General features: G+C 40.9%; 1 protein-coding gene across 4 annotated transcripts in view; it reads right to left on the reverse strand.

Annotated features, from left to right (window-relative positions):
* ETV6 (ETS variant transcription factor 6) overlaps positions 1-21,591 on the reverse strand; it is a 185,415-nt gene that overhangs the window by 70,515 nt on the left and 93,309 nt on the right. For all 4 annotated transcript variants that reach the window (XM_053718919.1, XM_053718918.1, XM_053718920.1 and 1 more), the window contains one exon: positions 7,640-7,804. In XM_053718919.1, coding sequence (XP_053574894.1) covers positions 7,640-7,804 — 165 coding nt within the window. The remainder of the gene's footprint in view (positions 1-7,639; positions 7,805-21,591) is intronic.

Raw genomic sequence — 21,591 nt, forward strand, 5'->3', positions numbered from 1 at the left:
TCGGTATCCAGCATAGAGTACCCACCCTGGGGACCTTCAGTGTATGCGAGTCTATTGCTACCCAAGCCTTTGAGTCCCTCGCTCCATGCCAATCTAATACCCTCTGTAATGTGACCGCTTCCAAATATATTGAGACACAAGGGACGCCCAGGCCTCCATTGGCCAGGGTTCTGTACATTGTTTCTTTGTTGATCCTGGGTTTGCTTGTTCCCCATATGAAAGTGTTAATGTGTTTTTGTAGTCTAGCCTGATACCATTTTGGGAGGGGCATGGGAAGTGTCTGCATAACATACAATATTCTTGGGAGAGTGGTCATTTTTATGCACTGAATCCTCCCCCACCAAGAGATGGGTTTGGTCGCCCATTGTTGTAGGTCACGCGAAACGCTATGTAGTAAGGGGGCATAATTATTCTCAAATAAGACTTTTTTGTCCGGTGATAGCTGAATACCCAGGTATTTCAACGTTTTAAATTGGAACTGTAGAGGGCAGATGGACGATAGATTCCTAAATGTTACTTGGGGAAGAGAAATGTTAAGAATTTCTGATTTCTGTAAGTTTATCTTAAAGTTTGAGTAGCGACCAAATTCATCGATTTCCGACAAAGTGGCAGGGATCGAGTGTGAGGGGGAAGTCATTGTAAAAAGGACGTCGTCCGCGTATAAGGCGATTTTAAAATCATGTGGGCCTATTGTTATTCCCTGGATGTTTGGGTCTGCTCTAACTCTGGCTGCAAACACTTCCATCATTAATATGAATAGGGTGGGAGAAAGCGGGCAGCCCTGTCGTGTCCCATTTCTGATTTTAAACGTGTTTGATAGTACTCCATTCACCTTGATCTGGGCAGAAGGGTAGGTGTAGAGACTGAATATTCGCGATATTATTGCAGGACCAAAGCCGATCGTTAAAAGCGTTTCTTTTAGAAATCCCCAATTTATGCGATCGAACGCCTTTTCGGCATCCATAGCTAATAGGACCGCTGGTATGTTATTTTGTTTGGCATAATTCATTAATGACAACACTCTAATGGTGTTGTCCCTTGCCTCTCTCCTAGGGACAAATCCTACTTGGTCTGTATGAATTATGTCTTGTATAATTTCATTAAGTCTATTTGATAGTATCTTCCCCCATATCTTTACATCTGTGTTTAGGAGTGATATTGGGCGATAATTGCTTGGTTCTGTTGTAGGTTTACCTGGTTTGGGTATTACTGTTATATGCGCTAATAAAGAATTAGTGGGCAGACTGTTTGTCTCATCCAGTGAGTGAAAAAGAGAAAGAAGATGGGGAGCTAGAATGTGCCTGAACTTCTTGTAATAGATGTTTGTAAAACCGTCCGGTCCTGGGCTTTTGCCTGTGGGGAGCTCTTTTATTGTTTTTAGTATTTCTTGTTTTGATATGGGGCTATCCAATTTATCAATTTGTGATTGGGACAGTTTAGGGAGATTAGCCTGCTCGATGTACTCTCTCATTCTATTCTGATGTTCTGGAGAGGTGTCTGATTCTAAGTTGTAGAGCTTAGCATAATAGTCCCCAAAGAGGTTAGCTATTTCTTTGCTGTCGTATATAGGTCTGTTGTCCGGGGTGTGGAGTTTATCTATTTGGGAGGCTCTTGTTTGGGCCTTTAGTAATTTTGCTAAGAAAGGACCTGACCTGTTGCTCTCATAAAAGTACGTCTTTCTAAGTGAGAGGGCTTTCCTCTGGGATTCTTTCGTTAAAATGGCATTTAGTTCTTGTCTACTCTTCATTAGGTTAGTATATTCTGTATGACCCTTAGGATTATTTTTATGTTGTAATTCTAAGCGGTATATTTGAGAAGTTAATCTATTTATTTCAGAATTGTACAACCTCCTTCTGTGAGTTGACAGTTTAATACATTCCCCCCTGATCACAGCTTTGTGTGCCTCCCACAAGCATTCTGGAGCCATCCCTGGTGTCTGGTTAACTTGGAAATATTCCGTCAACGCTTGGTGAATGTGTTTCTCTGAGGTTGGGTAGTGGATTAGGGAATTATCTAGTCTCCACAGGAATTGTGTATTCGGTTTGTTTGGCCAGACCAGTTGCATGGAAACCGCTGAGTGGTCTGACCAAACCGTGGGTGTTATGTCTGCTTCCCTAAGTTGTGATATGTATGCCCTGTCTAAGTAGAGGTGGTCTATACGAGTGTATACCGTCCATGGGTGGGAGTAGAACGTGTAGTTCCTCTGAGTAGGGTGTAAGATGCGCCAGGTATCTAATAATCCTAGGACCTCTAAGCATTTAAGGACTGCGTTCGGGGGTCTCGTTTCAGAGAGGGGTGAACCTTTAGAGGTGTCCAGTGTGGAGTCTATTGTCACATTCATATCTCCTCCCAGTATCAGAAGACCTTTCTTGTGTTCTAAAATTAAGTCTAGAAGGTGTTTGTAAAATTTTTGCCGTCTGCTATTGGGGGCGTAGACATTTACTATTGTGATTGGTTTGTTGTATAAGAGCCCCACTAACAGAAGGATTCTACCCTCAGCGTCAGTTAATTTATTTAGTAGTTGAAAGTGTATACTCCTATGAAACAGGATTCCCACCCCGTTCTTTTTAGCATTATGAGAGTTAAAATACCCCGTTGGGAACTCTTTTGATTTAAATTTGGGTTCCTCCCCATTAACAAAATGGGTCTCCTGCAATAGTATTATGGAATCTTTATGTTTCGCTAAGGCTTTCATGGCTATGGAACGTTTTGTGGGAGAGTTTAATCCCTTAACGTTTTAGGTAACAATATTAATCAGAGGATCAGCCATTCTCCTGGTGTCTAATGTGTGAACTGTAGTGGTTTTTTGAGCTTACCTGAGTTGCCCCGGAGGTCCCCTCCCGAACACAAAGGGTTACATAGAAAAAGAAGATGCTTGATGAGATAAACAAAAGGCACATATTGTCAGCAGTTGGTACACTAGAAAATGTGAGCACAAAGTTAGAACATGCACAACAGTAAATAGAATGAAAACACAATAAACTAAACAAATCCTTAACCAAGGGAATTAGTCTATGGAACAACCGCCTGGCCAGTATGGTGACCCGGGAGATCGTTACATCCATATCCAATTCCGTGAAAAAGTGGGGGGGGGGGTTAGTAGGCACTTAGAGATGCCTATCTTTCTAGGTGGGCTATTTGAATAATAAGCATAACATTTGTGAAATAACAACTAATTAGGGTTATCAATTCAGCATTCTAAATTTTTGAGCAAGAGATAATACTTATTCTTTCACACTGGTGATTAATGCTAAAGTTCAGGAAGAGTCCTGTGAATGACCCGGTGTATCTGCTTGAGGGGAAGATGGTTTCCGTCTCTTCTTTGCCACCAGAGACCAATCTTGTCTTTGAGGCTTAGGGACTGATGTTTTTTGTAAATGGCGATCATTTCTGTCATCAGTGAGCTTTGGTAGAGCAGGCTGGGGAATGTTCAATTGAGCGCAAAAAGGCTCCAAATCCTCTGCGTCTTTGTAAATGTAGGTCTTGTCACCTTTGTTGACTCTGATTGAAAAGGGAAATCCCCATCTATAGGGTATGTTTAAGTCTCTCAGGTGCAATGTTAAGTACCTCGCTTCTTTTCTTTTCGCCAAAGTAATAGGGCTGAGGTCTGCAAAGATCTGAAGTGAGTCTTCTCCAAAGGTTATTGGTGTTTGCTTTCTGGCCGCCTGTATTATCCTTTCTTTGTCTGTGTACTTGTGGCACCTAAGTACGATATCTCTGGGAGGTGCTGTTGCTGCTGGCTTAGGTCTTAATGCCCTATGCGCTCTATCCAGGCTGACTCTCTCATCTCCTTCCATTCGTAGTAGGAATTTGAATAGGTTTTGAAGATATGATGGGATCTGGGCAGCTTGAATCTCCTCTGGAACCCCACGAATTCGTAGGTTTTGGCGGCGACCTCTATTGTCTAGGTCCTCCACCTGTTCTTGCAGCTGTATAATGGTCGAATTTTGGTATTGTATCTCTGTGGTCATGGACATGGCTGATTGTGTGTTTTCCTCCACCTGCTCCTCTATTTGCATAACCCTGTTCCCCAAATCTGCCACATCTTTTTTAATGTCTGCCAGGCCTTCTTTTATAACCCTGCTTACTTGATTCATGAACGAAGAAAAATCCTCCTTAGAGGGAAGAGCCTTCAGATCAGCCCTTGTTATAGTGCAATTATTATCATTGCCTCCCATGTTCAGTAATGGGCTGTCTTTGTCTCCTATATTGGTCAGCATAGAGGGGTCAAGGTCTTCAGAGGAAGCTGTTTCACAGGGTTTAAAGAAATTGTTTAGCTTTCCCCCATTTATGTTTGGCCCTTTAGGGTGTTTATCCACGCGCTGCGGGCGCTTACTTGTCATGGTGAGAGTTGCAGTTTGCAGGTGGCTTCCTCCTCTGATATCCTGACTGAATGCTGTGACGCAGTTAGTATTATTTTCGTAGGGCCTTGTGGTATTTCATATCAGTCTATGTATATTAATCACTGCGTAAGACTAGCAGGTTCAGTAATGTAGCCAAGTCAGTTTTATGTGCAGTGGCCGTTACTATCAATTAATAATATATGGTGTTCAACAGTGGTTAGAAAGGGTTATTAACAGCCTCTCCACTCCTTTTTCAGATTAAGGTTAGTCTCTTAATAACTGTCTCACCTCACGCAATTTAATTGCTGAATACTTCCGAGCCGGTCTACGTGTCCGCTGTTATAAATTTCAAAGTCGTCTCCGGAGCAGCTCTGTAGCATAGGCCTGGCCTCGGGTTGCACTCTGATACTTGCCGCGGTTGAGAGTTACCTCGGGACTGGAGATATTAGAAACGGTGCTGTTGCCTTGATTTGTCTCCTTCGCTTGCTCACCGGGTGTTTAATTCACATATAGCCAGTGTTTACATCCGTGTTTTCGCTCTTTTAAGTTGTTTTTAGCGCCCACCAGAAAGATCCTTCACGGAGCTTTAAGCTATTGCGGCCATGTTCTCCGACGGCCGGCTCCGCCCCCCGGGAAGGAGTGTTTTTTGTTCTCTATTCTGACGAAAGGAACAAAAACGATTAGGAGCCTTAAATTTACCCTTAGACTTTTTATCTTGGGGTAGAAAAACTCCCTTCCCCCCAGTGATAGTGGAAATAATAGAATCCAATTGAGAACCAAATAAATTCTTACCCTGGAAAGATAGAGATAGTAATCTAGATTTAGACACCATGTCAGCATTCCAAGATTTAAGCGATAAAGCTCTTCTAGCTAAAGACATAGATCAAATATAGCATCACAAATTAAATGATTAGCATGTTGAAGCAGAAGAACAATGCTAGACAAATCAGGATCTTCTACCCGATGAGCTAAACTATCCAACTAAAAAGTTGAAGCAGCAGCCACATCAGTCATAGAAATGGCAGGTCTAAGAATATAGCCAGAATGTAAATAAGCTTTTCTGAGATAAGATTCAATCTTCCTGTCTAAAGTATCCTTAAAAGAAGTACTATCTTCTATAGGGATAGTAGTATGTCTGGCAAGAGTGGAAATAGCCCCATCAACTTTAGGGACTTTTCCCCAAAACTCTAAAATTAGCCACAGGTAAAGAATATGACTTCTTAAACCTAGAAGAAGGAATAAAAGAAGAACCAGGCTTAGACCATTCTTTAGTAATCATATCAGAGATAGCATCTAGAATAGGAAAAACCTCAGGAGCAACCTTTGGAGGTTTAAAAACAGAATGTAAAAGTTTACTGGCTTTGTTATCAAGAGGACTAGACTCTTCAATACCCAAAGTAACCAAAACTTCGTTCAACAAAGAACGAATATAATCAATCTTAAACAGATAGGAAGATTTGTCAATTTCAGATTCTGATTTAGGATCCTCTGAACCAGAGAGATCCTCATCAGCAGAGGATACTTCAGTATGTTGTCAGTCAATACAAATTTCATCAGAATTATGAGAAGTTTTAAAAGACCTTTTACGATTATTTGAAGGCGGAATAGCAGACATAGCCTTTTCTATAGCTGCAGCAATATAATTCTTTACATCTGCAGGAATATTAGGTATATTAGACGTTGAAGGGACAACATACAATTTATTTGTACTAATAGAAACATTATCAGCATTCAACAGCTTGTCATGACAAATGTTATTTCTTCAGCTCAATTATGTGACATCAGATAATTACAACACACTTAAGCTTTGGTAGAACTGTGTTCAGGCTGCATGGTTTCTACAGCAACATCAGGATCAGACTGAGACATCTTGCAAAATGTAAAAAGAAAAAAAATAACATTTAAACAAAATATCCAATTTCCTCATTTAGCAGTTTCTGGAATGGGAAAAAATGCTTATGCTAAAATAATATGCAAAAAAGCAAGCATCATAGCTCTCTAAGATATAAAGAGAGCAATAAGCATTAAAGGAAGAGGGGTAATATACAAAAAAATTTCATCAAAAGCGCAACTTTTCGGCAAAAGAACTAACCGCAACAAAGATGCAGGAAATGACAAGACTTGCGTCACCATCGGCGCAACTTCGCGACAAAACATTTTTCTCGCCAAGAATGACGCAACAAAAAAGGCATTTTGCGTCCACGCAACCCTAGTTTGCGTGCAAATTTTTTTGGAAAACAAAGACAAATTGAAAGAACTGGAACCCCAGGTAAGAAAAAAATATAAATAACTTCCCAAACATAATTTCCATACTGAAACTGACAGTCTGAAAAAAAGGAAAATATACATAGACTTGACTCATGGCAAATATATGTAAACACATATATTTAAAACTTTACAATATAATATAAAGCACCAAACATAGCTGAGAGTGTCTTAAAAAAATGATATATACTTACCAGAAGACACCCATCCACATATAGCAGATAGTCAAACCAGTACTGAAAAATATCAGCAGAGGTTATGGTATAGGAGTATAACGTTGATCTGAAAAGAGAGACAGGGAATGAATCCCTGCGACCGATTACAGAGAGCCTTTGAAAAGATTTCCCATGGGTGAAACCATAAAATCAACAGTCAATACTTCCTTTACATCCCTCTGACAAACACTGTACTCTGAGAGGAATTGGGCTTCAAAATGCTTAGAAGCGCCTATCATAGAAGAAATCAAGCACATCTCACTTCACCACCTCCATAGGAGGCAACGTTTGAAAAACTAAGGTAGGAGTGTGGTGGGTGGTGTATTTATAGGCATTTTGAGGTTTGGGAAACTTTGACCCCTCCTGGTAGGAATATATATCCCATACGTCACTAGCTCATGGACTCTTGCCACTTACATGAAAGCTATACCATGCTAAATCTTACTGGGCCCCAGGGCAATGTCTGTGACAGGGCCCCTATTTTAACAGTTCCTTTTTCTGGCCTGGCTGATTGAAATTGTCAAAAGCTGAGCAAGCAGCCACATAGGAGAGAGAGAGAAGCAGCTTCTGTGTGATTGTGAGTTGTCCTTCCCCATTGTTTAGTCTGCACTTCTGCATCTTTCCTGTACAAATATTGGAAACCCTACCACCATTTTTTGTGAATGCAAATCCATACACTTTCCTTACACTGTGGCCCCTATGGGCCTCTGTAGCGAAACCTATTCTGATTACAAGGCATGTGGTGCAGGTCTGGTCTTGAATGAGAAGTCTGAGATCCCTACAATTACACCCCTGACCCCAATGCTAATTACTTACCTGAGTGCGGGCAGCGGTATTTGAAGTCTTCCTTTGTTAGAAGCAACAAGGCTTTTCCATTCATTTCAAATGTATTACTGTCAATGGGATGCAATGAGAATTCATTTTCTGCCCAGCGCAACCACTGTGACACGTCCTCTCTGGTCCAGTGTACAGGGGGAAGACCTGTGGGGCCACACATAAAGGATTAGCTGCAGTTACATGTCAGACATAAGAGGATACAAAACACAAAGCAACAACTAATTCTATTTCTAAATATTTCAATGCCATTTTTTAGTTGGAATGATGATGCATTGACTTTATGGGTCTAAGAAAAACAGACACATTTATTATAAAAACTAAATTTATGCTTACCTGATAAATTGATTTCTTCTATGGTAAGACGAGTCCACGGATTCATCCATTACTTGTGGGATATTATCCTTCCCTACAGGAAGTGGCAAAGAGCACCACAGCAGAGCTGTCTATATAGCTCCTCCCTTAGCTCCACCCCCCAGTCATTCGACCGAAGGTACAGGAAGAAAAAGGAGAAACTACAAGGTGCAGAGGTGACTGAGTTTAAATCAAAATCTGTCTTAAAATGACAGGGCGGGCCGTGGACTCGTCTTACCATAGAAGAAATCAATTTATCAGGTAAGCATAAATTTAGTTTTCTTCTATAAAGGTAAGACGAGTCCACGGATGAACGGGAGGGACAAGACAGATGGTTAAACAGAAGGCACCACTGCTTGAAGAACCTTTCTCCCAAAAATAGCCTCCGAAGAAGCAAATTTGTAAAATTTGGAAAAGGTATGAAGCAGCCTTACAAATCTGTTCAACAGAAGCATCATTTTTAAAAGCCCATGTGGAAACCACCGCTCTAGTAGAGTGAGCTGTAATCCTTTCAGGAGGCTGCTGTCCAGCAGTCTCGTATGCCAAACGGATGATGCTTTTCAGCCAAAAGGCAAGAGAGGTAGTCGTAGCTTTTTGCCCTCTACGTTTTCCAGAATAGACAACAAAGAAGATGTTTGAAGAAAATCTTTGGTCGCTTGCAAGTAAAACTTTAAAGCACGAACCACGTCCAAGTTGTGCAATAGACGCTCCTTCTTAGAGGAAGGATTAGGACACAGAGAAGGAACAACAATTTCCTGATTAATAATTTTATTAGTAACAACCTTAGGAAGGAATCCAGGTTTGGTACGCAAAACTACCTTATCAGCAAGGAAAACAAGATAAGGTGAGTCGCATTGCAATGCAGATAGTTCAGAAACTCTTCGAGCCGAAGAGATAGCAACTAAAAACAGAACTTTCCAAGATAGAAGCTTAATAATATCTATGGAATGCATAGGTTCAAACGGAACCCCTTGAAGAACCTTAAGAACTATATTCAAACTCCATGGCGGAGCAACAGGTTTAAACACAGGCTTGATTCTAACTAAAGCCTGACAGAACGACTGAACGTCTGGAACATCTGCCAGACGTTTGTGCAGTAGAATTGATAAAGCAGATATCTGTCCCTTTAAGGAACTAGCTGATAGCCCCTTCTCCAATCCTTCTTGGAGAAAGGACAAAATCCTAGGAATCCTGATCTTACTCCATGAGTAGCCTTTGGATTTGCACCAATAAAGATATTTATGCCATATCTTATGATACATTTTCCTGGTGACAGGCTTTCGAGCCTGAATCAAGGTATCTATGACCGACTCCAAGAAACCCCGCTTGGATAAGATCAAGCGTTCAATCTCCAAGCAGTCAGCCGCAGAGAAACTAGATTTGGATGCTGGAACAGACCTTGAATCAGAAGGTCCTGTCTCAATGGCAGAGTCCTTGGTGGAAGAGATGACATGTCCACCAGGTCTGCATACCAAGTCCTGCATGGCCACGCAGGTGCTATCAAAATCACCAAAGCTCTCTCCTGTTCGATTCTGGCAATCAAACGAGGAAGGAGAGGAAATGGTGGAAACACATAAGCCAGGTTGAACGACCAGGGTACTGCTAGAGTATCTATCAGTACTGCCTGAGGATCTCTTGACCTGGACCCGTAACAAGGAAGTTTGGCGTTCTGACGAGACGCCATCATATCCAATTCTGGTGTCCCCCATTGCCGAATCAATTGTGCAAACACCTCCGGATGGAGTTCCCACTCCCCCGGATGAAAAGTCTGACGACTTAGAAAATCCGCTTCCCAGTTCTCCACTCCTGGGATATAAATTGCTGATAGATGACAAGAGTGAGTCTCTGCCCATCGAATTATTTTGGTAACCTCTATCATCGCTAGAGAACTCTTTGTTCCCCCCTGATGATTGATATATGCTACAATTGTGATATTGTCCGACTGGAATCTTATGAATCTGGCCGACGCCAGCTGAGGCCACGCCTGAAGCGCGTTGAATATCGCTCTCAGTTCTAGAATATTTATCAGGAGGAGAGCCTCCTCCTGACTCCACAATCCCTGTGCTTTCAGGGAATTCCAGACTGCACCCCAGCCCAATAGGCTGGCGTCCGTCGTCACTATGACCCATGCTGGCCTGCGGGAACACATTCCCTTGGACAGATGATCCTGTGACAACCACCAAAGAAGAGAGTCTCTGGTCTCTTGGTCCAGATTTATCTGAGGAGATAAATCTGCATAATCCCCATTCCACTGTTTGAGCATGCAAAGTTGCAGTGGTCTGAGATGCAAGAATGTCCATTGCCGCTACCATTAAGCCGATTACCTCCATACACTGAGCCACTGGCGGGCGAGGAATGGAATGAAGAGCTCGGCAGACGGATAAAATCTTTGATTTCCTGACCTCCGTCAGAAAAATTTTCATGTCCACCGAATCTATCAGAGTTCCCAGGAAAGGAACTCTTGTAAGAGGGATAAGTGAACTCTTTTGTACGTTCACCTTCCACCCATGAGATCTTAGAAAAGCCAACACGATGTACGTGTGAGATTTGGCTAGTTGGTAAGTTGACACCTGAATGAAGATATCGTTCAGATAAGGCGCCACTGCTATGCCCCGCGGCCTTAGAACCGCCAGAAGGGACCCAAGCACCTTTGTGAAAATTCTGGGAGCTGTGGCCAACCCGAAGGGAAGAGCCACAAACTGGTAATGCTTGTCCAGAAAGGCGAACCTGAGCAACTGATGATGATCTTTGTGGATAGGGATGTGTAGATACGCATCCCTTAGGTCCACGGAGGTCATATATTGACCCTCCTGGATCATTGGAAAAATAGTCTGAATGGTCTCCATCTTGAAGGATGGGACTCTGAGGAATTTGTTTAGGATCTTGAGATCCAAAATTGGTCTGAAGGTTCCCTCTTTTTTGGGAACCACAAACAGATTGGAGTAGAACCCTTGCCCCTGTTCTGTTTTCGGAACTGGGCAGATCACTCCCATGGTATATAGGTCCTCTACACAGCGTAAGAACGCCTCTCTTTTTGTCTGGTTTACAGACAATTGAGAAAGATGGAATCTCCCCCTTGGGGGAGAATCTTTGAAATCTAGAAGATACCCCTGGGTTACTATATCTAAAGCCCAGGAGTCCTGAACGTCTCTTGCCCAAGCCTGAGCGATGAGAGAAAGTCTGCCCCCTACTAGATACGGTCCCGGATCGGGGGCTACCCCTTCATGCTGTCTTGGTGGCAGAAGCGGGCTTCTTGGCCTGTTTACCCTTGTTCCAAGTCTGGTTAGGTCTTCAGACTGACGGATTGAGCGAAATTCCCCTCTTGCTTTGCAGCAGGGGAAGAGGTAGAGGGACCATCTTTGAAGTTCCGAAAGGAACGAAAATTATTTTGTTTGGTCCTCATCTTATTCGTCTTATCCTGAGGAAGGGCATGGCCTTTCCCTCCAGTGATGTCTGAAATGATCTCTTTCAGTTCAGGCCCGAATAGGGTCTTACCCTTGAAAGGGATGGCTAAAAGCTTAGATTTTGATGACACATCAGCAGACCAGGACTTAAGCCATAACGCTCTACGCACTAAAATGGCAAAACCTGAATTCTTCGCCGCTAATTTAGCCTATTGAAAAGCAGCATCTGTAATGAAAGAATTAGCTAGATTGAGAGCCCTAATTCTATCCAGAATATCATCTAATGGGGTCTTAACCTGAAGAGCCTCTTCTAGAGCCTCGAACCAAAAGGACGCTGCAGTAGTTACAGGAACAATGCACGCTATAGGTTGGAGAAGAATATTTTCTTCAGAAGACCCTCTAATTTTTTATCCATAGGATCTTTGAAAGCACAACTGTCCGCGATAGGTATAGTTGTATGCTTAGCCAGGGTAGAAATAGCTCCCTCCACCTTAGGGACCGTCTGCCACGAGTCCCGCAAGGCGTCAGATATGGGAAACATTTTCTTAAAAGTAGGAGGGGGAGCGAACGGAATACCTGGTCTATTCCACTCCTTAGTAACAATGTCCGAAATCCTCTTAGGGACCAGAAAAACATCAGTGTAGGCAGGAACTTCTAAGAATCTGTCCATTTTACACTATTTCTCTGGAACTACAATAGGGTCACAATCATCCAGAGTCGCTAAAACCTCCCTGAGCAATAAGCGGAGGTGTTCTAGTTTAAATTTAAAAGCCGTCATATCTGAATCTGTCTGAGGGAACATATTTCCTGAATCAGAAATCTCTCCCTCAGCCAGCAAATCCCTCGCTTCAGAACATTGTGAGGGTATATCGGATATGGCTAATAAAGCGTCAGAGGGCTCAGCGTTTGTTCGCACACCAGACCTACTGCGCTTCCCCTGCAACCCAGGCAGCTTAGATAAAACCTCTGTGAGGGTAGTATTCATAACTGTGGCCATATCTTGCAGGGTGAAAGAATTAGATGCACTAGAAGTACTTTGCGTCGCTTGTGCGGGCGTTAACGGTTGCGACACTTGGGGACAATTAGATGGCAAAACCTGATTCTCTTCTGACTGAGAATCATCCTGCAACATACTTTTAGTAGCTAAAATATGGTCTTTACAATTTATTGACCTTTCAGTGCATGAGGGACACATTCTAAGTGGAGGTTCCACAATGGCTTCTAAACATATTGAACATTGACTTTCCTCAATGTCAGACATGTTGAACAGGCTAGTAATGAATACAAACAAGCATGAAAACACTTTATTTAGTGAAAAAAATAACAATCTTAAAAAACGGTACTGTGCCTTTCAGAGAAAAAAAGTATACACGTTCTGCAAAACAGTCTAAACATGCACCAATTTTTTCAAAATTTTGTATGTAGACCCACTATAGGTAGTTAAGATTGCACCACATAAAATTTTAACAATTAACCCCTTAATGTCCAAACCGGATTGAAATTAGCCCAGATCCGGAAAAAAAACACTCTCAGCACCTTGCCACAGCCCTGCTGTGGCCCTTCCTGCCCTCAGGGATCGAAAGTGTGGGGTAAAAGCTTCGATTTGGCCCAAAACATCCACCAGGGCCCTCAGAAGTTAGAGCTTGCTGTTTACTGACAAAACTAACTGCTCATCTGAGGCGTGAAAATAGGCCCCGCCCATCTCACTCGATGTTTCCTCAGCCTTAAAGAACTGCACCAGAGCGGTTATAACTAGCCATGTGGGTCCTAAGACCCGAAAATTAAGCCATGTGTGTCCTATTAAAGTTGCCCAAAAACGTTTATTGCCCACAAAAACTTTAAGCACTCCCTCACCAAAAAAAAACGTTTGCTCACAAACATTTCATTCAGTGTCAATCATATAAGAAACTGGCCCCATATGCAAGCTAAGTAATGCCCTTCTTTTAGCTCTAGGATTACTGCTTACCCTTACCCTCCTGGGTATAATGTCAGCCTTTCTGAAATACACAGTCTCTCCAGAAAAATATGACTGAACATACCTCATTGCTGCATAGCATGAAACCGTTCCTCACACTGAAGTTTGCTGTACTCCTCAGCCTCTGTGGGAACAGCAATGGACCTTAGTTACAAATGATAAGATCATCATCCTCCAGGCAGCAGTCTTCATCCATCTGCTGCCTGAGAGTAAATAGTACACACCGGTACCATTAAAAATAACAAACTCTTGCTTGAAGAAATTAAAAACTAATATTTTATCACCTCTTTCACTTTACCCTTCCTAGTACTTAGAGTATGCAAAGAGAATGACTGGGGGTGGAGCTAAGGGAGGAGCTATATAGACAGCTCTGCTGTGGTGCTTTTTGCCACTTCCTGTAGGGAAGGATAATATCCCACAAGTAATGGATGAATCCGTGGACTTGTCTTACCTTTATAGAAGAAAACAACAGTAAAATCAGTTGTTTTCCTATTTTAGGCAGTTGACTCATTTTTTTTTTTGTCAAAGCAATAACAACCGTCTACATCTAGGGGAATGTTTCCTTGTGTTTTTCATCTGTCTATAAAAATCAATAACTGTATGCGTAGAATGGACAGCAGACATAAAAATGTTACAATCTTGTGCAAAAGCAAACCTTTAAAAAGGGACACTGAAATCATTACTTTTCTTTGTCGCATTTCGATATACATTGAATATTCTTTCTTTTTTAATGTAAACAGAGACATAACCCTTTTTAATAATCCTTATATGTGTGGGGTGTGTCACAGTCCACCTATATTTTATTTTTTAATAACATTGTTCTTTCATATGCATTAGAAAAAGAACATTAAGGTGACTACAAAGTGCGGTGTCAAGAGGGTAGAGTGTATAAGCTGCTGGCACTAAACCTGAATTAAAGGGACATTGTACACTAGATTTTTCTTTCCATAGATGTTTTTGTAGATGATCCATTTATATATGCCATGTTTTTTATAACATTATGCTGATTTTCGGTCTACTTACCAAGCCCCAAAGTTTTAGATGTATATTCCTGGTTTCTCTTGTTTGTATAAAGGGTCTTTTAATATGCAGGGGGCGGGGTCTGCTCTTCCTACTTTCTCAGCCCTTTTCACTGGGTATCCCAGTCTAACCTCACAACAGTGCTAAACTGGGAGCTTCTAAGTACGTTTTTTTATAGTAGTGTCTATTGGTGTCTATTACATGCAGTTATATGATAATTGGTGCATATCACTTTAAAAAAAGAGATGGCAAAACATACATGCAAAATTGTGTAATGAGGGCAAACAGTAACGTAATCTCCTATTACATTCTCATCTAAAAATATTCAAACACCAAGATATTTAAAAGGGACATGACACCCACATGTTGAAGCCCTTGAAAGTGATGCAGTACAGCTGTAAAAAGTCTAGTAGAAAATATAAAAAAAGGAAGATATTTTACCTCAAAATTTCATCAGTAGCCCATTGTAAAGGCAGCCAATCAGGAAGCTAGTCCTGGGACTTGCAAGGGAGCATGCATCTGGCATATAAAGGTACAGTCATGTTATTTCAGTTTAACTAAAGAATAACTGTTCACTGAGCACTTACTATTTTGAGATGAATAAATTGTGAGGGAAATATCTTCCTTTTTTACAAAGAGGTGTTCAGGTGACATTTTCTTGTCAGCTTTTTACAGATATGCTGTCTCACTTTCAAGTGATTTAGCACATAAGTATTATGTCCCTTTAAGAATGTATAATTAAAAAAAACACATTGCTGAATAAAGTATCACCTTCCTGAATAAAAATATATATCTTTATTCAATATACAGACTGGTAAATATGTATTGTCGTGTCACAGGAATTAATCAGTTAAATGAGGCATCAATACATATATTCTCCCCCTCCCCATGCACTTCAACACCACAGGAAAAAGAGTCTCTGGTGCAGGAAATTTCCTGCGGTCATACAAACGTTGCTGCAAGTTGTTATCAAACAGCGCAGGCCTGCTCAGCTCACCCTGAGTCTCCCTGGCAACCACAAGCTGTGTCTGTAAGATACAGGACTGTAAGGCCCTTAAATGCATATGGTTAGTTAATATGGAGATATTTATTGGTTTGTAGCTGCTTTTTGCCACTCACCTGTCACTGACATGTTGGATGACAACATTCTTTATAGGCAGCTAAATCAGTAATTGTTATAGAGAAGATCTCATGAGATATATATATATATATATATATATATATATATATATATATATATATATATATATATATATATATATATATATATATATATATAAATAAATAAATAGGAGACAGCACTCACTGGGCTTAAAGGGACACTGTACCCAAAAATGTTCTTTCGTGATTCAGATTGAGCATGACATTTTAAACAACTTTCTAATTTACTCCTATTATCAAATTTTCTTAATTCTCTTGGTATCTTTATTTGAAATGCAAGAATGTAAGTTTAGATGCCGCCCATTTTTGGTGAACAACCTGGGTTGTAAAAAAGTGCTGTCCAGAGTACTGAAACCAAAAAAAAGCTTAGATGCCTTCTTTTTCAAATGATGATAGCAAGAGAACGAAGAAAAATTGATAATAGGAGTAAATTAGAAAGTTGCTTAAAATTGCATGCTCTTTCTTAATTACAAAAGAAAAAAATTGGGTTCAGTGTCCCTTTAACAAAAGGGGCAGCAGGTGCCTTTTATTCAGTGACGTTTCGGTAAATACACACCTTCATCAGACCAATGGGTGTACTCCCCAAAACATTACTGAATAAAAAGGCACCTGCTGCACCTTTTGTTAAGCCCAGTGAGTGCTGTCTCCTATTTATTTATACTTATGTATTATTCAGCACCCTGGCATTTGAAGGAAGTTTGTGAGAGTGCACCTACTACCACACACACACACATATATATATATATATAGGATAAGAAAAAAAAATGATAGTACTAGGAAAAGTGTTAGACTCAATTTTACCCATGAAACTAAATAAAGGTAGCTCTCGTTTTGCACCAATTTGCGCTGTTTCACAATAACGCCTGTTCCTAGTGATCATGTGACCACTATTAAGGAAGTGATTCCACAGGCTCCTTAGCTGAAAACAAAAGATTTGAATACATTTTTGCCACCTGCATTTGTAGTACAGCACTGTAAAAAACTATTGTGCATATAAAAGAGCAGTAAAATACTGGTCTTTATAATATTGAAGCTAACAGTGTATGTCTGTTTGTATGTAAAAAATTTTTTTAAAAATGTCAGTTTTTACAATTACAGCATTCATTTCAGGGCTTTAAAGGGCAACTAAACCCAAAATCTTTCTTTCATGATTTAGATAGAGAATAGAAATTTAAACAACATTACAATTTACTTCCATAATTTATTTTGCTTCATTTTTTAAATATCCTTATTTGTAGAAAAAGCAATGTACATGGTGAGCCAATCACATGATACTTCTATGTGCAGCAACCAATCAGCAGCTAGTGAGCATATCTAGATATGCTTTTCATCAAAGAATATCAAGAGAATAAAACAAATTAGATAATAGAAGTAAATTAGAAAGATGTTTAACATTGCACTCTCTTTCAAAATCATAAAAGAAAAAATGTGGGTGGCATGTCCCTTTAACTATAATATAATGTGATATATTAACACATATAAAATATTTTAAAGGGACAGTAAACACATTTTTTTTCGTTAATGATTCAGATAGAGCATGCAATTTTAAGCAACTTTCTTATTTACTCCGGTTATCAATTTTTCTTTGTTCTCTTGCTATCTTTTTTTTTTTAAAAAAGCAGGAATGTAAAGCTTAGTTGCCAGCCTATTTTTGGTTCAGAACCTGGGTTATTTTTGCTTATTGGTTTGCAAAATCTAGCCACCAATAAGCAAGCACTATCCAGAATGGTGAACCTAAAATGGGCTGGCTCCTAAACGTTATATTCCTGCTTTTTAAATAAAGATAGCAAGAGAATAAAGAAAAATTGATAATAGGAGTAAATTAGAAAGTTGCTTAAAATTGCCTGCTCTATCTGAATCATGAAAGAAAAAAAATGGGTTTACTATCCCTTTAAGTATAATAGTCAGCATTTGAAAACTTCCTGGTAGAGTTTGTAGCACAGCCACGCTCATTTACAGTTTGCAAAGCTCCGCCCACATAGATCGCCCCCCAAAACAAGCACATAAAATTCTAGCAATATAATTTAGCTATACTGATTGCTTAAAGGGACAGGAAATGTATGATTCAGACACAGCGCATAATATTTAAATTAAATTCTACATTGTTCTCTTGGGTAACTGTTAAAAAGGATATGTACCTTCCAATGCACTACTGGGAGCTAGCTGTTGATTGGTGGCTACACACATTTGTCTTTTGCCATTGGCTCACCAGATGTGCTTAGCTATCTCCCAGCAGTGCATTGCTGCTCGGGAACTGACTTTAATTATGTGTTTAATCACTTTGCAAGGGTTAACACAAGGATATATGAAAGCAATTAAATTGCTGACATATTAGAGCATTTTCTTTATGTACTGTTATAGCCCTTTAATGCAAGATCAAGCTCCCCATCACCTACCTTACTCTTAAGCACACAATTGGCATAAGAAGAATAACTTTACAGCAAGTACCAAAATAAGCAATCAAGGGTTAAATTATTAACCCTTCGGGATCTGTATAGCAGGAAACCACAAAACACCATGTTTAGAGCAAACATGAAATGAATATATAATATAATGATATGCTGTCTTGGGGCTGCTGAGAACAATATATGCAGATATAGGTAACCAAGTTTTTATCTTTGCTGCTGCACTGATTGTGGGTAATAGGTAATGCCCCAGTAAATCTGGATTTTTAGTAAGTTCTGTGAATTACAGTCACAACAAATGAAAAATATGATGTATTTAGCCCTTGCTAAGCAAAGCCTCAGTATATACATGTTACAAATTGTGCAACACTATTCAGCTGCCTGGCTTAATCACCCTTTGTCTCCTACCCACCCTGGTATTATATATCTCATGGCTTTCCATTACCTAACACCTGCTAAATCTCAGTGTAACAAAAGGCCACAGAAAATTGCAGAAAAAACATACTGTAAGAAATGAGACTAAAGTCACAGCGCCCTCTGTGGTCGGAGTACCGTACTGCACACAATATTCATAAACTACAGGCATACCTCGCTTTTGTGCACTTCACTTTATTGTGCTTCACAGATATTGCTCTTTTTACAAATTGAAGGTTTGGGGCAACCCTGTGTTGAGCAAGTCTATCGGTGCCATTTTCCCAACATAGATACAAATATAAACATATACATACACATATATGCACACCAAAATATACACACCACCAGCAACAAGATTACAACTCGCTAAAGGCTCAGATGATGGTTAGAATTTTTAAGCAATAAAGTATTTTTTAATTAAGGTATGTATATTGTGTTAAGACATAATGCTATTGCACACTTAATAGACAACAGTACAGTTTAAATATAACTTTTATATGCACTGGGAAACAAACAAAAAAATAGCATGACTCGCTTTATTGCTATACCCGCAATATGAACACCTGTATATACAGACTGAATTTAACTAGAGACAAGCTTAAAAGCAATGCTTGTGCAATGATAAATGCAGACAGCATATGCTTTCTGCATTTATCGATGTCTGGCGGACACATGATGAATCGGCCCCATTGTGTGAACCCAGCTATGTCCCGTATCCAATCACCTATAGGTCGTCCGGTATTTTTATGAAGCACAGCTGGCAACCCTAAACAGAACCTTAGGAAGAAAACCTAATTTAGTACATAAAACTGCCTTATCTGCATGGAAAATCAGATAAGGGGGCTCACATTGCAAAGCAGAGATCTCAGAAACTCTGCGCGCAGAGGCAATAGCCAATAAAAAGAGAACCTTCCAAGATAACAATTTAATGTCAACGGAATGCAGAGGCTCAAATGGAACCTGTTGCAAAACCTGAAGAACAAGATTTAGGCTCCAAGGATCTAAACACAGGTCTGATCCTAATCAGAGCCTTAACAAAGGACTGCACGTGTGGAAGCTCAGCCAGTCCCCTGTGCAATAAAACCGACATGGCTGAAATCTGTCCCCTCAGGGAACTAGCAGAAAGGCCCTTCTCCAGCCCATCCTGGAGAAAAGATAAGATCCTGGCAACCTTAACTCTGTGCCAGGAAAAACCATGCTCTTCACACCAGAATAAGTAGGTCTTCCACACCTTGTGGTAGATATGCAGAGTAACTGGTTTACGAGCTTGAATAAGAGTATCAATGGCACTCTCAGAGAAACCTCTCTTGGCTAAGACTAAGTGTTCAATCTCCACGCAGTCAGCCTCAGAGAATCTAGATTTTGATGAACAAATGGACCTTGTATCAGCAGGTCTCTGCGGCAAGGTAACTTCCACGGAGGAGATGAGGACATCCTCACTAGATCTGCATACCACGTCCTTCGCGGCCACAATGGAGTAATCAGGATTACTGATACCCACTCCTGCTTGATGCGGACCACCACTTGAGGAAGAAGCGGTAATGGAGAAAAAAGATATACGAGTTGGAACCTCCAGGGCACTGCCAGCGCATCTATTAGATTCGCTTGGGGATCCCTTGACCTGTACCTGGGTAGCTTGGTATTGAGATGGGACGCCATGATATCCATCTCCTGCGTCCCCCACTTGCTGCATATTTCTGTAAACACCTCAGGATGGAGAGACCAATCCCCTGGATGGAAGGATTGCCTGCTGAGAAAATCCGCCTCCCAGTTGTCCACACCCCGGAATGTGTATTGCTGACAGCGAACAGCTGTGGGCCTCCGCCCACTCCAGAATCTGAGATACTTCCTTCATTGCCAAGGAACTTCTTGTTCCCCCCTAATGGTTGATGTAAGCCACCAAGGTTATATTGTCTGATTGGAATCTGATAAACTGGGACAAACCCAGAAGTGGCCAAACCTTCAAGGCCTTAAAGATTGCCCGTAGTTCTAAAATATTGATCGGTAGGGAGGACTCATACCGAGTCCACAACCCTTCCTGGCACCCCAAACAGCTCCCCATCCAGATAGGATTGTGTTCATAGTCACAATCTCCCAGGATGGTCTTAAGAAGCATGTCCCTCGGGACAGATGATCTAGACAGAGCCACCAAGAGAGCGACTATCTCGACCGGCTGTCTAATACAATCTGTTAAAACAGATCTCAATGATCGCCGTTCCACTGCCTCAGCATGCACAGTTGTAAAGGTCTGAGACGGAACCTGGCAAAAGGAATGATGTCCATGCAGGACACCATGAGACCAATCACCTCCATACACTGAGCCACAGAGGGACTCAAGGATGTCCAGAGGGCAAGACATGGGGAAGTTAGCTTGCAACGTCTCTGGTCTGTTAGACTCCATATCCATGAGGATATTTCTATTATAGTACCCAGGAATTCCACCCTGGTACTTGGGATAAGATAACTATTTTCCAAGTTTATCTTCCATCCATGTGATCGAAATGAGAAGGGACTCTGAGAATTCTTCCGCAAGACAAAAGGATGGTGCTTGCACCAGAATATCATCCAAGTATGGGGCTACTGCAACACCCTGAGTTCTGGCAATGGCTAGAAGAGCCCACAGAACCTTTGTAAACATTTATAGAGCAGTAGCTAGGACAAACAGAAGGGCAATGACCTGGAAGTGCTAGTCCAGGAATGCAAACCTCAGGAACCTAAAGTGTTCCCTGTGGATTGAAACATGAAAGTAAGCGTCCTTAAGATCTATAGTGGTCATAAACTGGCCTTCCTGAATTAAAAGAAGGATGGACCTTATCGTTTCCATCTTGAAGGGACACTGAAAAATTTGTTTAAGCACTTTAGTTCCAGAATTGGGCAGAAAGTTCCCTCCTTCTTTGGGACCACGAAAAGGTTTGAATAAAATCCCAAACCTCTATCTTTAATAGGCACTGGGACAACAACTCCTAAGGAGGATAGATTCCGAACGCACCCTAGAAAGGCATCCCTCTTTTCTGGTCTGGTACAGATTTGAGAGAAGGAATCGGCCCCTTGGCGGATGAGATTTGAAGTGTATCTTGTATCCCTGAGATACCATCTCCAGGATCCACGGATCCTGTACGTCCTTGCGGGCTTCTTATTCTGCTTGGATTTATTCCAGGACTGAGCCAACTTCCAAGTAGTCTTAGGTTGCTCAGGCTTAGA

Source organism: Bombina bombina, chromosome 6 (assembly GCF_027579735.1).
Source record: "Bombina bombina isolate aBomBom1 chromosome 6, aBomBom1.pri, whole genome shotgun sequence".
Classification (NCBI taxonomy): Eukaryota; Metazoa; Chordata; class Amphibia; order Anura; family Bombinatoridae; genus Bombina; species Bombina bombina.